Below are 23,990 nucleotides of genomic sequence, written 5' to 3' on the forward strand. Positions count from 1 at the left end.
GCCATCCCTAATTAGTGACTAATGAAAACTTAACGACCAATGATTTGATTGACATTAAAATAAAACGTTAGTGATCTAAGTGATACAATTTTTGTTCAATAGTCAATATAGAATCCACCTCATAATTTAGTGACTAAAGTAGTTTACGCGTCAAAGAATACAATATGGAGTAAATGTGTGTATATATATATATACATGGAAATTGCCTGGAAATTACACAATTAAATTACCAAAAAAAGCTCATTCAATCTTCCATGCATAAAGAAACAAGCTGAATTCCGACGACGTCAACGAAAGGCTGCTTCTCGACGTCGAATAATACAAGCTTCCGGTACTGGTATCACTGTCACCGCCGTGGCTACTCCCTTCTTTATCACTACAATCTGCTAACTCCGTCGATATCGGTTTAAATATAAACAACCCGTGCCCGGTCCCTGGACTGCTGAAGAACCAATCATGAACGTCCCACATCACTTGAACCGGCTGTTTATCGACAAGAACCGTCTGGTTCCCCCGGAATTTCCACTGCAAATTCTTCACGTGGATCAAAACCACCCCATCCATGCTGATCCACATCTCCGGATCTTTTAAACCGGTCGTCGAACTCTCGACGACGATGTCGTGTTCTTTCCTTTTCTCGTCGAATTTGGCTCGGGCTGCGAAGCTTTTCTTGGCGAATACATTCTCTTTTTTGTAGAACAGAACCGGTTCCACCAGAGCCGGTCTGGATTTGGTTCTTTTGTAAGCCTTTTTCCGGTAATCTCCGAGTAATAAAACGACTTCTTCGTCGGAGACTAACGCGACGTAATAATCGGAAACCGGTTCGGGTCCGCTTGTGAATTTAGCCGAGCGGAGATCCCAATAAACATCAACTGGTTTGCCTTCAACTTCAAACGATTTGTACCCTTTTCTGCTCCAAAAATGCCATGGTTTGAGCTCGATCTTGCACGTGGAATGAACGTTGTCGCCCTCGGTGTTGTTCACCATGATGTTGAGAGAATAATTCATGACGTTCTTGCACCATATGATCGTCACGTTCCGCCAGTAACCGGCCATGTTCGTCTGGTACATCACCGTCACGGTGGTTTGCGAGTTCTTATTGTTGGTTTGCGGCAGCGGTTCCTCGGTTATTCTCTCGGCATACACGGCGGAATTCCGAGATGATTGGTCTCTAATGGGGAAATGAAACGACATTGGTGTTGCCTTTTCGCATTCAAATCGGATCGATTATTCAATCTCTTTGTAACCCTCAAAAAAAGGTTACGAGTTGAGATTGAAAGCAAAACCAGCTGACACTGATCTTGGGCAAAGAACAAGAGAATGGTGTGGCTGATGAAGGTTGAGCTTTGAAGGGGTGTTTGCTTTCTGGGAAACGAGCAGGAAAGTTAGTGTTTCCATGGAGGGAAAATCTCGATTCTAGAGGTTGTAAGCAAGAATGGTGACCGAAATCAATGGGAGTTCGCTATATACAGTAAACAAAGCGTATAGTTTTCTTTTAAAGGAAATTTTACATCCACCACTGTATTTTTGACCTAAAATTGTCTATTCTTTATCCACCATGAAAATGCAAAGAAATTAAAGGAAAAATCATTTTATATGAGTTTTATTATGATTTAAGTCTGGATTTCATTTTATTATTAATTTGTATTTATAGTTATGATTGTCGTCCGTACTATAAAATTTGATCTTAATTACACGAAAATAGTAATTTATACTTATAATTTCATTAGTGTATTATATTGATTAAATCAACTAAATTAAAAATATAGGCTAAAGTAATATTAATTCAATCAAATTAATTTTATTCAGTTTAATTTAATCAATTAACTAAAGTTTTATAAATTTTATTTTTTATTATTTTGAATTTGGAATAAATAATTGATCTATTTATTTTATTAAATATTTTTTGAATTAATTATTATTTAATTTTATAGAATGAGTTAAATATCTTAAACCAGATCTAATATTAACAATGACTAATGCTTAGATTTTGATGTTATGATAGAGAAACTGAGTTAGAATGATCGTTTTACATATTTTAAAAAATATTAATATTATTATATTTTAATAATTTTTTCAGTCTGGCCGAGGAGGCAGGGACAGATCTAGGCGTGATCACCCGCCGTCGGGAAGCTCGAGTCGGAGTAATGCGCCGCCGTCGAGACACCTTTGGGTGGGGAATATATCACACAGTATACTACAGCCGGACCTGACGGAGCACTTCTTGCAGTTTGGGGAGCTGGAGAGCGTCGCATTTCAGCCTGGTCGAAGCTACGCTTTTATTAATTTCATCAACGATGACGAAGCTATTTCCGCTATGAGGGAGCTCCAAGGTTTTCCCGTAGCGGGGATTCCGCTTAGGATTGAGTTTGCCAAGGCGGTTAGTCTTGAACCATTACTAATATTACATTTTTGTCTTTTGATACTGTTGTTTTTTCCCGGAATTAATTTAAATTTGAATGAATTCCCAAAATTTGTGCGTTTAGTAGCTGAGGATTGGCAAGGAAGTCAAAGGAAGATCATGAATCAAGATCTTAAAAAATAAACATAATCCAACCGATGAAAAACGAAAGAGATTCTCAGAATCAAAATAAAATTGGGAAAGAGTATTAGCTTAGCTTGACTCTACATTAAGGCTCTGTTTGGTTGCTATTAGTTTAGCTGCTTGCTTTACTTATGAAAACAAAAATGAAAAAGCATGTTTTTCTTAATGCCAAAATTTCAACTTGTTTTAGTAATAGAATGCAAGTTTTTCTTGATTGAAAAGTTATATTTGAAGGTGTTAAATATTTTTATTTGATTGCTTCTTTAAAAAAATTGTGATTTTGTGTTTCCATGTTGCCTTTTTTTTCTTTTTAAGAAATTTTGAGAATGCAAGCAGTGCAATTAGCAACCAAAAGAGCCTATAAATAAAGAACATAGTGTTTCAGTCCATTTAACTGAACAATTGATTGTGAATTATTAGCAGTTTCCATCGAAGTTCCTGCTTAGAAATAATGGAAAAAATTTAGGTCCGCAACCTGAATGACCTCAGATGCTTATATGCTTGAGGATTCATTCCATAACAACAAATATCATATCAGGAATAAGAGGGGACATCATAATCAAGATTCTATTTCACTTAAATTATATAGTTCTTTATGAGGAAGTCCTTGTCTATTTCTTCATTTCTCCCAATAGCAGCAACTTTAAGAATCTAATATCCTCCACCACAGCACCATTTCATCTGCAAAGTTTGCCTTAAAATAACAGCTTATAAAAACCAGAGTAAAGCACCAAGCACCAAGTGTTCAGATGTTTGGTAAGGCTTAGCATGGTCTTCCAAATTACATAAACAGCCTCTAAAACTTTTCTGGTCTGGCTATTAGTATTATGTCTTAGAGTATTCATAACCATTACCGTACACTATCAGGTTCATTTATCTCAATTATGTCAAGAATAATTACATTACAAAAGAAAAAGAAAATTAAATAGTAAATTAGTTCCTTCTGCACACTCGCATGATTTCAACATGTTGATTGCATTTTCATCCAAGATGCTTGTGGAACCGTGATATTCACTTCCACTGCTCAACTCAGATTTCAAAAGATATTTGCTTAACCATAAAACTCAAAAAGGGTTCTCCATTACAAGGGGGTGCATTGATAACGCATTCCGTTATCAATAAGCTTTCTTCCTTGCTTTGTTATTCTCTCAGTTCTTTCCAAGCACTCGGCATAAATTGCATAGTCAGAATCCATATAATGTCGGATTATAGCTTTTAGCGACTTAAATAAGTTGATTAGTTTTTAACTTTCATCAATTTCATCAATGTAAGATTATATTTTGTAGACTTAATCACCCTGGGAACACAGCTATTGAAATTTGAACTGTTGAATATGATGGATAAAGTGTATTGACCTAGAGCAGTGTACATACCAGTTGAATCATCAATGCTATTGATATTGGAATTGTAACCTGTGCAGCAATCTGCAAATTTTCTACGTGAAAGAAAAGATAACTTACACAAGATACAGCGTTTTTATACTGCATAGAGATATGTTCCTCAACCTCCATGATCCATGGATATGCTCACACCTGCAGCCACTTGAAAATAAACATATGTTTTATGGTGAAGTAGATTGTTTTTCTAGTAAGTATTGTAGGCCATTTTTGTGCTACGCGATCTAGAATACTCTCATGTCTGCTAACATCATGAAGCAAACCATGGCTTGCATCCAAGTACGAGTGAATCACTGATGATAATGCATCATTAACAAGATTCATGGGGCGTTAACCTTTTCTTTGCTAGCAATAAATATTACTTGACTTCTAATGTGTGTACTTTTTGAAGGATACATGAAGAATAATGAAATAATTAAAATGTTTTAAGGATAAATTCTGATATAGAAAAGTTTTTTTTTTTTTTTTGAAAATGATATAGGAAAGTTGGAACCAAGAGAAACGGAGGAAAATTACCGGAATTTATGATCACTAGATTTTGAATAGAAGAACCAATCTAAGTAGAAAAGGTGTAGAAGAAAGATCATTGACATTGATTTATGCTGAATTGATAGTAGTGACTTTGGAGCAGATTGCATAATCCGTAGCAAAAAGAACCATAAAATGTCCATTATCTAATCTACAAAGTTTCCAAAACTCTAAATTTTAACAATATGTCGGATTTCAAAAGCAATATGTTTCTCAAATCCCAACAGACGTGACAGCAAGCTTTCAGGGTCTATATCTGTATTTTCTCTGAAATGTTTCCAATTAGCTGGAACAGCATTATCCAGAAGTACTCTCAACTCAATGCATCATGGAACACAATATATAAATACCTACTCTGTCTTCCTTGTGCCATTGACTTGCCTCAGGACGCGTTGCTAATCTTGTGAACATTACATTATGATAGGGCGTTTTTAAACCTTGGAATTTCATGATAATTAGTCATTACTTTCACTATATATTTCGTGCTCCTTGTTTGCCATATGCAATCTAAAACGACCCCTTAATTTAAGTTCAAATTGTTAATTGCGAAGAATGACTGGAAAGTAGCCTTTCAGCGCTGAAAAGATCATTAATCTCATAATTATTATCTTACATCTTTCTGTTTTTCAAGATTCAGTTCCCGCCAAATGGACAGCAAAATCAGGATGGCATAAGTAAAATCAAGCAAGCCTTAGTGTTTGCTTGCTTTAAAACTGCCATCTCTATGTTTCTGGTTGTAGGAGTTCTAAGTAGCCGTGAATGTGTATAAGGTCTTCAAGATTATAATTGAATGCAAAAACCAATGTGCATATTCAATCATGATTTATACGACGAGCTGGATACCATTGCTTTCCATATTTATTCTCAGAACTCGAAACTCCAATATCTTGTGGTATGAGTTCTTTGAGCAAGGTTTGAAGGATTAGAATTGGGGACTATTATTGACTTTCTGTTCTGCAAACCTCAGTGCTCGCATTCACTAAAGAAATGATGAAAACTTATGTATTTTTATAAGCTTGATGTTCTCTACTTATGATGATGCATCTCTCGGTTGCACAGCATGGTTTTTATGTTCTTTTGTCAGTCTTCTCTGCAAACTTTAAGGCATACCTGTGCTTGTGGCAAAGACGCAGTTTACCATGCAATTACATGTGTTAGTGTGCTGTGAATCCATGGCTTGGTTTTTCACTTATGATGAGATGTGTGAATGGGCGTGTGAATATTTTGTTGTTAGAGCAGGGAGATGTTTTTTCTGTGTCAAGTGTTAGTTTTACCAATGTTTTTAATTTGTACTCTTAAGCACTATGGACATTAAACATCTTTTGCTGGGGTTTGCTCGATGAAAGTTTAGTTGCTTTTGTACTATTTGTTAAGAGATTTGGAGTATGCAAGTGATTAAATAAAAGCAAGGGCTACTAATGAAAATAAATTGCCTCCTATCAAATTTTGCAAAAATCTATAGAGGCTTGGTTCTTATTGTTTTTTAGAGATCATAAGTAGTTGATCCTTTGACAATGAAGCATATTGATTGAAAAAGTATATAAACTGCAACACTATTAATTCATGAGAGAAAAAATCATAATACTGTGTAGTTTACAAATCCTCAGGACTTATTCTATAGAGCATTTCACACATGTTCAAAAGGGGATGCTTTATTCGACAAAATTAGTCAAAATATCCAATACTATGCCTCATTAGGTGTTTTTACTTCCACTTTTTCCACTGAGGCAGTAGGATCTTGAGGAGAACTAGCACAGTGGCTAGTTATTTTGTTAGCAAGCCATATCAAGTGTACAAGCCCTTCACTTGATATGGTTTGCTAACATATTAATCATTAGCTTAAGCTTGCAATACCATTTTTCAATATGTATTTAGTGTGTTTAACACTGGAAATGGTTAGTCGTGCATGTACTAGTATAGATGTACAACTTGATTTCTTTCTCCACATCCATCCACTTGATTTCTCTACCCTTTTTATTTTAAACTTGATCAATCTGGATTAGAATTACATAAGAGTGCTTTAGTAAGGGTTGGTTTTCCCCTTACCTGGTGATATTCTTAATTACAGGATAAGTCATCAACACCATCACGCGATGAGGACTTCTTGCAACATCGAGATGAGCAACGTTCAAAAGTAAGAGGGTCGGCTTTCTCTCCAAGGGACAATAGAATACGTTGTACTAGCCCTGAACATTTTACCCATGACAAATCAAAGGGGAGTGATAGAAGTGGTGATCCCAGTGAGGTCCTCTGGATAGGATTTCCAGCTTTATTGAAAGTGGATGAAATGATTTTGAAAAAGGCTCTCTCTCCATTTGGTGAGATAGAGAGGATTACTGTGTTTCCGGGACGTAGCTATGCTTTTGTTCGCTTTAGGCGCTTATCATCAGCTTGCAGGGCAAAAGAAACTCTTCAGGGGAAGTTATTTGGTAATCCCCGTGTGCATATCTGTTTCGCAAAAAGTGATGGTGGGTCATCCACCAGTGGAAGGGGCTCAGTGAATGCCCCCAACTCTCCCCGTTTCAGGTCAAATGGTCGCTTGGGGTCTTCTGAGAACTTTCTGCATGATAGGAGCTATGCAGACTTACCAGAAGATGCAAGCATCAGATCTCCTTATATGTCAAATTACGATTCTGGTGATGTTGATGTCTACAGTTCCAAGAGGAAAAGTAGTTCATGGACTGGTGGAAATACGTATGAACCCTGGAGATTTGGGGAAGGGGAGCCTGATCCTCGAGTACCACAAGATATGTATGAACATAGTAAAAGTCCAATGAGGTACCAGGATTATCCTCCAAAATTACCTCAAAAAAATGCATTCTACGAAGAACCTTGGGATATGCCTGAAGACAACTATCCCGTCCATGGTGCCAAGAAAATGAGAACCGGTTCCTTTCCTCCTGAGAAAGAGTTACCAGAGTACACTTTATCTGATCTTGAACAAGAAAAACGTGTTTTTCCAAGGATGCTCTCTGATATTCCTCAACCTGAAGCCTTTGATAAGAACTTTGAGCCGTCAGCTTTGTGGTATAAACAGATTCCTGATCGGCCAACGAGTTTTACCCCGACTCGTGGAGAAAGGAATGATCACTGGAAACAATCTTATGATGGTTTTCAGGTAGGTTCTGGTTTTCTACAATCAAATATTGCTGAGAGGAAAATATTTACTCAGGAGCTGGATCAGCCATCATTGAAAGAGTGGAAATGGGAGGGGACAATAGCCAAGGGTGGAACACCTGTATGTCGTGCTCGCTGCTTTCCTGTTGGAAAAGTACTTGACATGATGCTGTAAGTTGGTAGATTAAAGGTTTAATTATTTATTAAACGACTTGATACAATATGAAGTAGAAGTTTTCTGCAAAGTATTTTTGTCCATATTTGGTGTTTATGTTTTTAGATTTCTCTACCAAAAGAAAAAAGAAAAAGTTCTTATGAAAAATGAATGCTTTTCGACTTCACAAGGCATCACATAGTTATTCTGATAGCGTCGTTTCCATTTACCACCTATCCTTCGGACTTCTACAAATTTTACTTATTAGCCCTACCTTGATGCCTGCAGGCCTGAATTCTTAGATTGCACAGCAAGGACTGGTTTAGACATGCTTGCAAAGCATTATTATCAAGCGTCTAGTGCTTGGGTTGTTTTCTTCGTTCCAGAAAGTGATGTTGACATGGGATTCTATAACGAATTCATGAATTACCTGGGAGAGAAGCAGCGAGCAGCTGTTTCCAAATTAGATGATATAACCACTTTATTTCTTGTACCACCATCAGATTTTTCCGATAAAGTACTGAAAGTACCTGGGAAACTGAGTATTTCAGGTGTTATTTTGAGATTAGATCATTCTGGTTCCACCGGTTCTGCTCATCCGGGTGAAAGAAGCGATTCAAACTCGCTGCCTTTTTATGGGGATACATCTTTTGCAAAGCCATCAACAACTTCAGGGCCATTTCCTTCTATGCCTTATCCAGAATTAAGTAGGCAAGGCATTAAGGAGGTCTCCTACCCTGGGAATGGGGCAACATCAGCTCCACCTGTTTCACTTTCCGGGCCTGCTCATTCTGTTGGAAATGTATCGGACTTGTATAATGAGCACAGGCATGATTATGCACCCCAGCAAAACGCAATGTATGGACCAGGCTGGTCTTCTCTCGATCAGCAGCATCTGGTTTCTGTCAACAGAAGTGGTCCTCAAGTTTCCAGCTTTGATCCAGCAATTCAGGGGCATCAATCAGTTATGCCAAGAGCAGTGCAAGAAACATATTCTAGTACGGGAGGAAGTTCTGGGATTCCATTATCTGGAAATGTCAAGCCCTCTATGCCGATTAATGCCCTTCAACCAGAACAACTAGCACAACTAGCGTCATCTCTTATCGGGCAGCAAGGACAGGTCGGGATTGTTGCAAATGCTTCGATGGGGGAGAATTTTCGGCACATAAACACAATGGACCACTCCGACATGATGAGACAACAACAGGGAATGGGATTCGGTTTACCAAATAACCAGGTTGTTCCGGAGCTTTCAACATCTCAGTTTTCTCAACTGCAGCAGTTGCAACAGCAGCAGACATCGAATTCAACTGCAGCAGTGTCTCAAGCAACTCAAAGAAGTCAACAACTGCAAAGTACTGGCATACCGGAGGAAGGCGATGGGGATCCACAGAAACGCTTGCAAGCAACATTACAGCTAGCAGCAGCTCTTCTTCAACAAATTCAACAAGGGAAAGGGACTTGAACGAACTGCTCCTGGATTCAACTTGGACGTGTTGGGTAACATCTACTAATCTTGAAAACTAGCTTCAAGAAATTTCACATTGTTTCGTATTCCATGGTTTGATTCAGAGTCTCCCGAACGAGTCGGCTGATAATATCAGTTGTTCAGCACTTTGCTTGAGGAATTTCAATCTCAGATACTTGCGTTGCTATATGTTAAGAAATGTTTAGTGATGAAGCTACTTAAATATGTATTTCTTGTTCAATCCTTCCATGTTAATAGCTACCTTCAATTCGCAAAATATACGTTATTATTATCGTTGGTCCTCGGTTTTGTTTTGACTCATGCATTATATTCACCTAAATTTGATTTAAAAATAGTAATAGAAAAGTTATGGTATCCATTTTTATTAGATACAACTCTATAAAGACATGGTGGATATAAGTTTGAGATTTTTTTTATTATCCCTAATATTTTTTTTTTAAATTTTTCAAAGAATAACAAATTTGTCTCTATAAAATTAAAATAAAGTGAAACTTACATTAGAGTTGACATATACGAATATAATAATATAATTATACTGTTAAATAAAATAAAATTCACATTACAATTCGTTTCTAAATTGAATAAATCATTTAACAATAACATTTTCAACCACTATGATATATTTATAGTTGTATAGTTTAAATTTAAATGTTAAAATAACTTTTTAAAAATCAAATAAGTCTTTGGTTTTTTTTTTAAAAAAATATTAATTTGACCATCAAATTCGACAAAAAAAAATAATTTAACATATTTATTACATCTGTCACATCCCCAACTACTAACTATATATTTATAGTTGTATAGTTTAAATTTAAATGTTAAAATAACTTTTTAAAAATCAAATAAGTCTTTGGTTTTTTTTTTAAAAAAATATTAATTTGACCATCAAATTCGACAAAAAAAAATAATTTAACATATTTATTACATCTGTCACATCCCCAACTACTATGGATCATTACACAAACACCATAAAATGTCACATCAACATTTAATGATCAACGATAAATATATTTAGTTAAATGATCATATTAGATTTGTATTCTAAATTTAAGGGTCACATTGGGTGCAAAAGAATTTAAGAATAACATTGTTTTCTTTCAAGTACAACAACTTCACATACCCTTTAGCCAATTAAATAACAAGTAAAGTTTTTTTTTTTGTTGATGATAGAACTAGGGTGAGTACATCGTAAAGTTACACAAATATTCTATTGTTGAGGAGCTTGCGATTTAAATTTAATCAAAATAAATTTAAAACGACAAAAAAATTGTTAAAATAAGAAAATCATGAACTAAATCACAAAATAATCAAATTATTTAGCTAAAGTTAAACACCAAAATGGCATAATTTTAATATTCAGTTTTTCAATTATTAGAACTTTTAAAATTCAAATAAAACTCAAAATCCAATCGACTACAAATAAAATCCAATCACAATTCAAACTCAAAAATATATATTTTCTAAACCGAATTGAATTTTATTTGCCTTTACCTGTTACACAAGGTTTGATGTATCTTTAGACATGAATATGAAATCTGATCCCTCAAATATATGAAAAAAACTATTAAAAAAAATGAATTTCCTCACGTCAACATATAACAAATATCCAGCACTCGACACCACGTCAGGGTGAGTCACTAATATAAGCCAATGATAACACGGAAAAAAATTCCTTCTACACAACTAAATATTCACATCCTACATTCGCCAATTGCTACTAAAATTAATCGAAACGTGAACAGAAGCATAAATCATGGGGCAAAAGATTAACTTTTGCAAATTTATCAGAAATAACACACATGGATGGAAAACTACTTTTAATTTGACAAAATGACTTGATAAGGTAACCGGTTTATCTTTCTTCATTTTTTTACCTTATTTTTTCATATTTTACTTGATTCCCTGGCTCTGAGACAAATGGTTGGATATAGGTAAGCATCCCCCCTCCCGAATCATGATTTCATCCGAGGCGATGAATGACCGAGGATGTTGTTGGCAAGTTCTTCGTTTACCTTGACCGGAAGTGGAGGCATTTGCTTCATTACTTCTGGCAGGTCATTCAAACTGGAGAGAAAAAAAAAATCATTAACATTAAAGAAGTGCATAATATAAATTAGACAATAAATGATGGAACTTTTTATCATTCCCTTCTATTTGTCCGACTTTCCTCTCCACTGAACATAGGGAGACTAGAAGACAGAAATGCAGACTCATGGTCCCGACTGACGAGGTTCCAATAACCAATCATCTATGCAGCTTCTGAGCCAGTAGGTGTTAATCAAAATAGGAATAATGGATTAGACTTCAATCCCTTAGGGGGGAAATTTTGGCTGGGGATAGCGCCGATAGGTTTGAATAATTTATTGCTCAGTCGTTACCTAAACCATGAAGAGGGATTACACCTTTTTCACTTCCTTGACTCTTATGACTTATGACCTTAGCTAATGAATTCTGAACCGACTAAATGTCACATGAAACTATTGCAAATGTCTTTACAGGAAATAGCATGCAACAAAGATGCCATACTCATCAACAGATAAAGAACAGAACTTATTCAGCCATTTGAGGGGGGGGGGATCGATCACCGTAATGGCTATTGCTAGAGGAGTTCATTGGTCGAGCTGCTACCAAAAAGAAGCTGGGGAGCCAAAACAACTAGCTATACTCTAAAGAGAATTTTTCTGTGTTGCCATATATATATATATATATATATATATTATATATCATTTTGCATCACATGGCAATGAATGTTCATAAACTTGCACTCATGCAATAAAAATACAATCATGATGAAGTCCTCCCATCAGCATTAAAAAGCTTATTAAAAAATCTCTAATTTACATTACAGGAAAATCAAATCATAAAGATAATAACATACTCATTCATGATCGTGAGGATGTTGTCCCGTGCTTTGCATAAGAGATTTATATTGTCATGTACCTGCATGGAAAACAACGTAATAATACAGATAAATACAGTAATTAGCTACTAGGAGATTAAGTTCATTTCATCCTTTTTCTTTTCTTTTCTCTCATTCCATTATTTTATCTTGTTGCCACTTTCAATCAAAACCAACAATGACCTAATATAAACAAGGGATTGAAAAAGAATTTAGAATAAGATTTAGAGAACATAATAGAAAGTTTTCAACTCCAATAAAATACAATGATTTATTTGACAAGGAAAAAAATGAGAGAGAGAGAGAGAGAAAGGACCACATAAAGGGAAATCAAGCAACAGCAGCACTAATGAATGCAAAATTATAAAATATTGTTCAGAAGAATAATCAGGGCAGATCTATTTAGCACATAATTATGGAGGAAAATTTAAGGAAAGTTAGAAACTATATGCTTCACCTGGAAAGCTGTGAAATTAGCAGAAATCTGATTAAACATTTGAGCATTTTGTTCAAACAACTCTCCCGTGACACCACCAATGGCTGAAAAGAAATTCAAATTCTTTAAGGAAAAAAGTGTAAAGAAAGCATATTTACAATATTGAGATCTAAAAAATGGTTCACTCTCAACTCCTATATTCCTTTTTTTTTTAAAATCAGTCGATAAATCTTAAACTTGATGTAAGGTTTATGTTCTACATGGTCGCCAGCCCTTGTCAGCTCAAAGAACCAGCGCTCATGGTACATCCAGTTTTAAGCTTGATCAAATTTTATAATTTTTTAATAGAAAAACAAGGGGTTTTTTTATGCTGACTGAGCATAAAAAGTTCAGTTGAAAGTTTCAGCCCAGTTGTAATATATATATTGGTAAAACGCTAAATCCTCCCTAATAAATGTCTTAACCAAACCTTCATATGGGATGCCATCATCGTTGTCCATCGGGATCATTGGTAGAGCATATGCAGGACAATTAGATCGAGCTGCTAAATGAGGCGTAGACTTTGCTGAAGAGTCTGTACCTTTTTCCTGTGAACCAATGTCCTTACAAACTTGAGGTTTCAAAAACAGAAGTAACCTATCTAAGAAATGAGCTAAAATATAAATAGATAGAATGCATAAACAAGAGGGGTGAGGACACTTTTAATGGGAAGGTGGAGCAGTCCCACTCCCATCACCAGCTGAACTAAAGAACAACGGGTTAGAGCATGTAGAAAAACACATGAAACAATCAAGAAAATTCTTTAAAAAAAATCAAAAGAATTAGTGTGGAATCTCATGCAAAAGATCTATCTAGATTGAATATGCTACGGAGTGGACCTTCTCTGCACAAGTTTCAGTTTTTAACCATATCTAGTTATGCCTCAGACTTCATGCTTTATTTATCTCATAGTTGATATCTCAGGCACAATGGACAATTACATGATCGTGTTATATATACCGCCTAGTTATGTAACCCTGATTTATTATCTAGTTACCTCCTCCCTGAATCTTTTCAGGCACACACCCTTATTTCAAGAATTTCAATATACATATGAAATGGAGGATGATGAGCATGAAATAATCACAGGAGCTGTGTGTGAAATATATATATATATATATATATATATACATTTGAAGCAATTGTCATGTCAAGAATGACAAAACAAGCTATATTCAATCACGGATCAAAGGTCAGAGACCACAGAAAACAGGTTCAGAATTCAGAGAGAAACCACTAAAGTTACCAAACAATCTAGGCAAATTTGTCCAAGAAACAATCATAGGGAAAGAATTTTCTTCTAAAGAAATACTTCAAGGAACAATTATGAAATAGGCTTAATGCAAAAATAAGTGTCCAAACTATATCCAAAGTTAACTTTAGTTGCCTGACACGTGCCACTTAACAGCCGAATTTAACGGTATTAATGATCCAGGCACCTATAAGTGTAACGTTGGAAACGTTAGGCACCTATTTTTAACAAAAAATTCTTTAGGCACCTAAAGTTAACTTTAGGTATACTTTGGACACTTATTTTTACATTAAGCCTATGAAATATAAAGCATTGTAGAAGTACATTGCACATATGAATTGTACTAGGATTAAGATTCAGGAGAAAAACAAAATACCCTTCTGTCTTTATTTTTCCTTGCTGAATTATGATCCTCTTTCCTTCGTTTGCCATTTTCCTTTTTCTGTAAGCATATTCTACTGAGTGATTTTTTGGCACACAAATTGAATGAACATTTATATGAATATTTACTAAAAGTACAAGCAAAAAGATTATGACACATTTTGCAGACATTATGCTAAACACAGTGCACAAATGAACTAAAATTCCTCTTAGAGAGATGCTAGTACCCAAACTACCTATGGACCCTTTTCCCAATGAGCTATAGAGCATTTTTTCTGATGAGAAACAACTTAGAAAAGAATAAGACATCAGTGAAGGAGAAAAAATAAACTGAGTAGAATCTTTCCTTCTGAAGACATCTTAATCAGCTAAACATTAGGCATCTTTCTTTCTGCTGTAATACACTGAACTTTAGGTAGAATCTTACAGCTTCATGTAAGTGGAATTTCTAATATCATATGAAATACATTCTAAAATTCATTTCTTACAAAAGTCTAGGACAAATATTAAATCTGGAATTGAGGTTAAAGTCATTGCAATTTAATGTATTCTAGAATTTTTAATATTATATGAAATATAATCTAAAATTCGTTTCTTGAAAAAGTCTCAGACAAATATAAAGCTGGAATTGAGTTTATGTCATTGCAATTTAATGCAATTTAGAAATACTAATTAATACACATCAATAAGCTTATAGTTAGGCTCGCCTGATTACTAGTAGTCCCATCTCTACCCCATGGTAAAGACTGCATGTTAAACATATCAGAGTTTGGGTTCTGCCTCCAATAAGAAAAGGACAAATACATCCCTTTACCCCAAGAGTTTTTCTTCATGTTCACGTTAAAATGAAACATTTAATCAAAACAATCAAGTTATAACCATATAAATTGCTCTGAACAAGGACAAATTATGGGCTTATCATAAAAATCAATTTTCCAAAACCTTATTGGTCCCAAATATTTAAAAATATACAGTTTGAAATGACCAACTTACAGACATCCATCTACACCGCAGGGCCACCTCCCGAACTGTTTTGTCCTTCAACTGCATTGCAATTTTAGCGTACCGGACTATGGTTGAATCTGAGGCATACCTGCAAACAGAGATATCGCCAGGCATATATGTCGATTAATTGAGTTGCCTTCATTTATCAAAGGCAGTGAGGAAATATAAAAGGATCAACAAGAGAAATTCAAGTATGCCCGAGACTCAACCAGGAGAAACACATTATTAATTTCTGGCATAGTAATTTACCAAAACAAGAAACATGTATAACAGAAGCTATTACGTAAGTCAGCATCAAAATTTAGCATTTACATTAGATTTCTTGCAGGATAGTTACATGAGGGGTCCAGGTGGATAACAAACAGATCCACTACCTAAACTGACATTTCAACTATAGATTAAATAAGAAACAGGTCGCCTTAACAGGGACCATCATGCTGATAGTTTTTATCTTGGAAATACTGCTTTTCCTATAAGATAACAACAGCATAAACGCAAGTTACAAGAAAAAATAACCTTCATTGAACTATATGTCAAGCTCCTCGTGATGAATTGAAAACTTTGATTCGATAAGGTGGAGAACATCAAAAATATAATTTATAACTCAAGCAACCCTATTCACCTTTTGAATCACCAATCATGTTCATCCCAAGCTTTCAGAATATTCTGGATTTCTCCATAGAATCAAGTTAGCTAAAGGTGTACGTTCATGAGCCCATGCTAAAATGTCAATCAATTCTTGCCAATATCCACGCCAAGAAATTAAAAACATAAATCCAGTGGCCCAAACAAGATGCCCAAATAAGAACATCCACGCCCAGACTGACAAACTATCCATATCAAATGAGTTATACACATTGCTTAGCTGTGAAGAGTTAAAACATATATAATCTCTTAACCATCCCATCAAATAAGTGGAAGATCCAATAAACAGTGAGACGTTACCCTCTGCCACATGGTGATGTGTTTCTAATGCCAAAGTAACCTATCCAATGGTATTTAACATCCAGAAAACCGCAAAGAATATTTTATTGGTCACTCTCAGACATCATAACTAAAAGTAGTTTATCATTCACTTATATGGAGAGACCATGATACTATATATAGCATAAAGTTTGACCCCCAAAGAGGAAAAACAAGGTAATAGGGAAGCACGATTTACCTAAACAAAAGACATAAAGTAATTAGTGAAATGCCTTTTGTACAAAGAACTCCTTGGTTTTGAAGTATAAACTATTGAAAACTCACACAGAGAAATACAACTGAATACGTCCAAGGAACAAAGAAATAAAGGAAGAATAAAATTATCTCTTCATTTCCCTTGAGCCTGAGAATCAAAATTGAGCAACAAGCACACTCGCTAGCACTGAAAAGTACTGGCATCAACAAAGACAATAATTTATTTTGCAACTTAGAAACAAGTATAAATTAAAAGACGAAAATTAATTAATACGTAACTAAGATTTCCAGTTTCCAATTTTTTAAAGCTTGTTAAATTAATAATTAGTTGAAGGGATAAGACGAGACAGATCTCGAACTACTCGAGATCGACTAGATCAATGCTCAATAAATACTCGGATCGAATGTACTCGACTCGAGATATTAACGAGTCGAAACAAATTACTTGACATTCGACTCGAAAAGATCGTGAACAATTCGAAAATATAATATATTAAGATTTTATTTTTTTAATAAATTATTAATAATATTAATATTTATGTATTGTTTTTTAAAATATAATAAGATTTTATGTATTTGAAGTTCATATTCGAGTATAAAATTTCAATCGAGTTAAGTTTAATAATTTTTTTCAATCATTTCAGACTTCAAGCGAACTTCAGTTTAGGATTTAGAATTAGAGTCGAGCTCGCAAGTTTTAGATTCGACTCGAACTCGACTCGTTTATACCCTAGTAACAAGTTCCATCAAGTAGAAGAAAAGAAAGGAACAAAACGATAACAGAAGTAAGCAAAATGAGGTGATGGGTACGAAGAGGGAGCTTACTTGACAAGCAAATCTTCAAGCATCGTTTGTTCTTCAGGAGTCCAGTCGAGGGAGATGCCAGGGTTGTGCCTCAACGCGGACTGAGTATCAGCCGAGACGGCGGCGGCGGATGTATTGCCCCCGCTATTGTTCGAATTGACGGAAACGCCATTAGCTGGTGGAGGTGGAGGAGGCGTTACGTTCTGGTTCGACGAACCTTCCTGATAATTCCCCGTCGGATTCGCACTCGCAGCCATTAATCATAAAAAAGTCAAAAATCCTTTCTGTTCCTATGAAAGTCTAACGTTGGGGTTTAGGAATTGGAAATTGATTTATTATTTGGAGTAATTGTGATAGTCAGTGTATGCGGGACAAATTTAATTAAATCGGAAAACAAAAGGGTGGATTCTTGCAAAGGGATAGGAATGGAGATTTATTTTCCGATTTTCCAACCTAAATATGCGAATCTTTCTTACTTCATTTTTGCCCTTTTCCCTTTATTTCCCGATAAAGTGACGGATTTTTCCTCTCTTTACATACTTAAGAAAAAAAAAACCCCTTTTTTTTTCTTACCTAGCTGTAATTTAATATGATAAATATACATTTTCGTACTTAAATTTGATTTGATTTAAAGGGATAAGAAGTCACATTTTAAAAAACCAAGTGGAGTATAATTTATATGCTTAATTGGTTTGTTTAAAATTTTGAGGACTTCAAACAACATTAAGCCAAGTATAATTTAATGTCTAAACTTTTTTGGTCCAATTAGGTATTTCTATTTAATTTCTCGGTCTAAATTAATAGATGAACTTAATTTTTTCCAAATACTTATTTTAGGTATCAATTTGAATAAAATTTATTTTATGTATCTAATATAAAAATACTTATCAAATTGAATCTTGCAATTAAATTTAAAATTCTAATTGAAAACAAAGGACTTAGATATCAAATTAAACTTTAAAACTGCAAGGGGGTAAAATGTAAATTTACCCAATTGTATACTTGACCCAAAGATATGTATACCACTCGACATTCACAAAATGTCTGTGTTATAATTTTTGTTTTTTTCCGCTCGTCTTTATTTATACGTAGAGACAAAGGAAAATACAAAACAGACAAATTGGTTCCAATAATGATTAGGTTTAATTCAAATCCCGTGGCCATATTTCAATTTTTATAAACATATATGTAATTGGATTTGTCTTATAATTTAAAAATATAAAATTAGTTCTTAAGCATGTAATGGTTGGTTATAGACTAGTTTTTACTTTCTTGAGTTTTTCAATTGTGTTACTTCAACTCCACTAATTATTTTTAGGGCAAAGTATACAAATGATCTTCCGATTATAAGACACTATTTTGTTGAGTCCTCCAACTATACGATGTTGATTTGTTGAGTTCATCGACTATTAAAAGTTACGAAATGGTCACTCGACTATTCATATATTCTAACATTGTCATTTTTCGTTAAAAATGATGAAAATTTGAGTTGGACGTTAACATGCTGACTAGTTTATGATAAAACATGATCCCTGAATCTCAAACATTTATACAACTCATACGATTATGTGATCAAATTTTATCATATCTCGGCCAATAGATTAATGTCCAACTCAAAAATAGATTAATGACAAACTCAAACGATTGTCAATTATTTAATGAAAAATGACAAGTTTTGAACATATGAATAATCGGTGGTCATTTTGTAACTTTTAATAGTCGAATGACTCAATAAAACAATGTCATATAGTAAAAGGATAATTTTGTTACCTTTAATAGTTTAGAGACTCAATAAAATATTATCCTATAATTGGAGACTATTCATGTACTTTAGCTTTATTCTTATTGATTTTTGTCATCGTTATAATAGAGATAAATAGAGGGTATTAAAATAATTATATCTCTAAATATTTTTAATTTTTCATATATTACATAAAACTCGTAATTTTCGCAAAATATTTACAAAAATGTAATGGTATTTTAGTTAATAATTTAATGACAATGTCAAAAATGGAATTTTAAAATTAAAAACTAAACATTTAAAACTTTAAATTGTAGACCATGGATGAAAATTCATAACTTATACATAGTATAAGACAAATAGTATGAATTAGCATACCGTATGAATTAGCATACCGAAAGCTAACTACTATTCACCTCTACAGTATCCGAATTAGATTAGTCGGTCAATAGATATGATAACAATGATTAATTAAAAAAACATATAAATTAAATTCATAATTTATGTACCTTAAAAAGATTTATAATATAATTTAACCCCAAAAAAATAATAAAATTCATGATACTGATTAAAGAAATTTAATTATTTCCATAGATGAAAGTATTATCGAGATGAGCTTTTTTGATTGCACCAAATAATTTTAATAAAGTCTTTAATATAACATATAGATTATAATTAATAAGAGAGCTACAGTTAGGAACAGTGGTCTTGAAATTTTCAATTTATTATATATTTAATTTTTTCTTTATATTTTTATTGATAATCTATATTTGTCTTAAGAATTTTATAAACTTATTGTTTCCTAAAATTTTAAAAATTTAACCTCTTAATATAAAATTTTTGTCATTGTAACACTTTTTTAATAAGTTTATTCAAAAGAGCATAGAAGTGAGAGGCTACTTCATACGAATTACAGGTAGAATCCTATGAATATTTACTAAAAAGTAAAATGATTTTTTATTAATATGGGGTAAGTACAAAGTAGTATTTATTCAAATATAACACTCAATCTCTCGACATTAAACGCTCACACCCCTGTCATCTATGGTGTTTGAATCTGGGTCCTCAATGAATAATAACAATTTATTTACCATGGAGGTCGCTTAGTTCGTGCAAATGGATAAATTATATTGTATACAAAGAATACATAATGTTAAAATTAACTTCCAACATTTTAAAAAATATTAATTTGGTTTCTATTATTTTTTTAGAATATTTTGGTTCAAACGTTTCATTTTATGATGAAAAGACCTATGACGTTTAATTAGATAGTCATTTTAGCTTTCAATATTTTATTTTAGAATAAAAACATTTACTCTAATACATTAATCATTTGATTAAGATGTGATTATATTAAATTTTTTGAGTCATATTAAAGTTGAATAAAATTATAATTATAATCGATTCGAGAAGAAATTTTATTAAGATAAAATATAATAAATAAACAAATAAATAGGAAGAATAGATTATTATTTGGACTCCTTGCACCAGCCCAAAATCAAGTGGGCTAAATAGTTTGCGATCAACACATCTTAACGAAATCAATCATCACCGTGAATTTTCTTCTATAAATTGGCACGATTAGGGTTTTTCTGTAGGCCATAGCTCGCGTTTGTCTTCACACTCCCTTGGAGCTGCAAACCACTGTGCTCAAAGCCATGGTAAATCTATGTACTCACGATATTTTTTCCTTTATAAATTTCTATATTTTTCTCATTTATTTTTTGCGTCTAAGCATCTCTTATTTCAACTGCAAATCCTATTTGTATAATGTTTTGAAACAGACTTCAATGTCAGATCCCTGTTTTGTTCTTGAAAACATGAAATAGTGAAAGTATGTTCTTAACGTAGGTACGATCTTGTTTGAGAAAAGCAATTGATCCGAGAATCGAAGAAAGAAACAATAAATTAAATTTGATGTTTAAAAAATTTTGGTTCTTAGTTTTGCTATTTTTTTGTTTCCGGAAGAGAAATGAAAATTAATGTGTATATAGAAGACATTGCCTACTAATTATTAATATTATCATTTTAAAACTGAAAAATTATAGCAGTAAGTTACTAAGTTTAGACACTGCAATTTTTTTAAAATTGTGAAAAGCTTGGAACTTAACTTATGTTTCCTCGGCTCTATATCTTTCGTGAAGTACTCACGTTTGATATATATTTAGACACTGAAATGGGGATATAACCCTCCAAGGATCCCCTGAGAATACAGAAAAAGAAAATTGATGATATCCATGTCTAACTCTCACATCCAAGTTTAAGTACCATAGTACTTAACTATTATATAGGTTTTTCTATGTTTGAAATTATTTTATACTGCCTAGTTTTTCTAAGTTGGTTAGTTTTATGGCCTAGCCTTTCGTGAAAGCTCAGAAATCTAAGGCGTACTTCAAGCGATTTCAAGTTAAGTTCAAGAGAAGGCGAGGTATGATACCAGTACCCATACTTGAAATAGTGTTATGAAATTCTATTACTTGTTATATAGATTTTAATATTTTCTTTAAATTGTAGAGGGCAAGACTGACTACCGGGCGAGGAACCGTCTTATCAATCAGGATAAGAACAAGTACAACACCCCGAAATATCGTTTTGTTGCACGATTTGTATCCTTATAATTGGCTGACTGTACTTTTTTCCCATGGTGTAATTTTGTTTATGATCTGGGTAGTGAGCAGGAATTATAATTCATTGCCAGTGGGTAATTTGTTCAGTTAATCTGATAGTTTGTTGGAGCCACTAAAAGCTACAAAATATTATATGAGCTTTTATAGGTAATCTGACGTATTTTATTTTTAAACATTTTTGGGCTGCTGATTAACATTCTTACCTTAACTATATATCAGACCAACAAAGATATAGTTGCACAAATTGTCCATGCTAGTATTTCTGGTGATATAGTTCTCGCAGCAGCTTATGCTCATGAACTTCCTCGCTACGGACTTGTAGTTGGCCTTACAAATTATGCTGCAGGTTTGATGTTCTTTTGTATAAACATTAAAATTCTTTTTGCACCTGATTGAGGATGCTATCTTAATGATGCTTTTGAACACAGCCTATTGTGTTGGACTCCTATTGGCTCGCCGAACGCTGAAGCAGCTGGAGATGGATGCTGAATATGAGGGAAATGTTGAGGTACGTATGTGCCTTGGATTAGGTTGGAAGAAATATGTGCTGTTTCTAATCTTTTGTTTAGATGTATGATAATTATCTGTACGTAATGTATGCTGTTTGCTCACAGGCAACTGGGGAGGACTTCACTGTTGAACCAGCAGAGACCAGAAGGCCTTTCCGCGCTCTCCTTGATGTTGGTCTTGTTAAAACTACTACTGGCAACCGTGTTTTTGGTGTTCTCAAGGTATAGTCACCTTCCTATATGATTGTCTTGAGTAAGAACTTATCCATTGATTTTCTTCTACATCTTAATTAAAGTTATCGATTCATTTCTGGACATGATACAATTATATGGGCATGAATGTGATACGGGAAGTCATTAAAATTGATATTTAACGCAATCTTAACTTGTCGAATGTTATACATGATCATGATATGAGTGAATACACATGAACAACACAAATGCATGAAATGCCAGGTATAATCATGCCTGCTAGTTGAGTTTGCAGTGCATTGATAATTTTCATCATCATTCATTCAAAGACGCATGTTCCTATATGTAATCGTGGGCTTTCATTTAGTTATTTTATATGTTAAGTTTTCTTGCAATGAGTATTTTAGTTTTTCTGTTTATATTAACCGCTAGACCTTGCATTCTCGCCTATTTGTGCTGAAAAAACCTATTCTTGAATAAATTATCTTTTAGCTTGTCAGTCTTCTACTTGTATTTTCTATTCATTTGGTTGTAAAACGTGTGGTCTTTCTGTTTTCTTTTATAGGGTGCTTTGGATGGTGGAATTGATATTCCCCACAGCGAGAAGAGGTTTGCTGGATTTAACAAGGACAATAAACAACTTGATCCTGAAGTTCACCGCAAATACATTTACGGAGGCCATGTTGCTGCATACATGAGGGTAAAGATAATATTTGCTTCTAAGTCTTAATTTGGATAAAGTTCCATATCTTATCATGCTTATGTCTCACTTTGTCAATTTGACAGACTTTGATGGAAGACGAGCCTGAGAAGTACCAGTCTCACTTCAGCGAGTTTATTAAGAGAGGTATCGAGCCTGACAGCATTGAGGGAATGTACAAGAAGGTTCACGCCGCTATTCGTGCAAAATCCAGAAGCAAAGAAATCCGAAAAGGCACTTCCCAAGGAACACAAGAGGTATTGCTTCTTTCTCTCGTCCAGCAATTTATTTATAACATAGTTCAGGCAGCCAATTAAACTGGCCATGGCTGACCAAGCTTACTAGTTATAACTCTAAAGAAAACTTGATATTGTTCATTGCATGTTCACACAAACAATTTTTAAGATTCTGCTGCAACATGGTTTTACACTACAGGTACAACCTGAAGAAGCTGACTTACGAGGAAAGGAAGGCGAAGCTGATTGATAGGCTGAAAGCTCTGAATTCAGCTGTCGGAGCCGATGATGATTCCGATGAGGACTGATTAAGCTGTTGAAATTGATGATGCTGAGCATGAGCAACATGCTCTGATTGGATTCAGCATTGGAATTTTGAGCGTATTTTTTGAGTTTAATTATTTATTTTCTTTTGCTGCCTGCTAGAGTTTTAAAAGGCTGAAAACTTTGCTTCTTGTTATTAGGGACGTGAGAAGGTAGCCTTTTGTTCGCGGATCATTTTAATTGTTGCTGTTTATTGTGTTTTTTAGGAGTTTATATAAGAACTTATTTGTCTTCTAATATGATGGCTGAATTGCAAAAAAAAAAACTCTTAGATCAACTCGACTGATAAATAACCGTTTTAAAATGTTCTACATATGGAGTTAATATATATATATATATATATATATATTTATATTATTATATATGATAAACGTGCACATACACTAATTTGTTTTTTAAAATATATATTTTAATTTTTATGATTATTTGACATTAA

General features: G+C 33.9%; 3 protein-coding genes and 1 pseudogene across 3 annotated transcripts; 2 read left to right on the top strand and 2 right to left on the bottom strand.

The window, feature by feature from the left end:
* Window positions 1-237: 237 nt before the first annotated feature.
* Window positions 238-1,281, bottom strand: LOC120188887. Its single transcript, XM_039192264.1, has one exon. The coding sequence runs from the start codon at window positions 1,192-1,194 to the stop codon at window positions 241-243; it is 954 nt and encodes a 317-aa protein (XP_039048195.1). The 5' UTR covers window positions 1,195-1,281; the 3' UTR covers window positions 238-240.
* Window positions 1,282-1,435: 154 nt separating this feature from the next.
* LOC120189049 (flowering time control protein FPA-like) lies at window positions 1,436-9,251 on the top strand. The gene is made up of 4 exons (XM_039192385.1): window positions 1,436-1,471; window positions 2,081-2,380; window positions 6,539-7,758; window positions 8,030-9,251. The coding sequence occupies exons 1-4, from the start codon at window positions 1,436-1,438 to the stop codon at window positions 9,204-9,206; spliced, it is 2,733 nt and encodes a 910-aa protein (XP_039048316.1). The 3' UTR covers window positions 9,207-9,251.
* Window positions 9,252-11,087: 1,836 nt separating this feature from the next.
* Window positions 11,088-17,702, bottom strand: LOC120188576. Its single transcript, XM_039191968.1, has 7 exons — window positions 17,247-17,702; window positions 15,231-15,330; window positions 14,233-14,298; window positions 13,035-13,152; window positions 12,587-12,669; window positions 12,109-12,170; window positions 11,088-11,294 (listed from the first exon to the last, which is right to left on the bottom strand). Exons 1-7 carry the CDS (start codon window positions 17,480-17,482, stop codon window positions 11,183-11,185), a joined length of 777 nt encoding a protein of 258 aa, XP_039047899.1. The 5' UTR covers window positions 17,483-17,702; the 3' UTR covers window positions 11,088-11,182.
* Window positions 17,703-20,541: 2,839 nt separating this feature from the next.
* LOC120188798 lies at window positions 20,542-23,642 on the top strand (annotated as a pseudogene).
* The last annotated feature ends 348 nt before the right edge of the window (window positions 23,643-23,990 follow it).

Source organism: Hibiscus syriacus, unplaced genomic scaffold (genome assembly GCF_006381635.1).
Source record: "Hibiscus syriacus cultivar Baekdansim isolate YM2019G1 unplaced genomic scaffold, ASM638163v2 tig00116951_pilon, whole genome shotgun sequence".
Classification (NCBI taxonomy): domain Eukaryota; kingdom Viridiplantae; phylum Streptophyta; class Magnoliopsida; order Malvales; family Malvaceae; genus Hibiscus; species Hibiscus syriacus.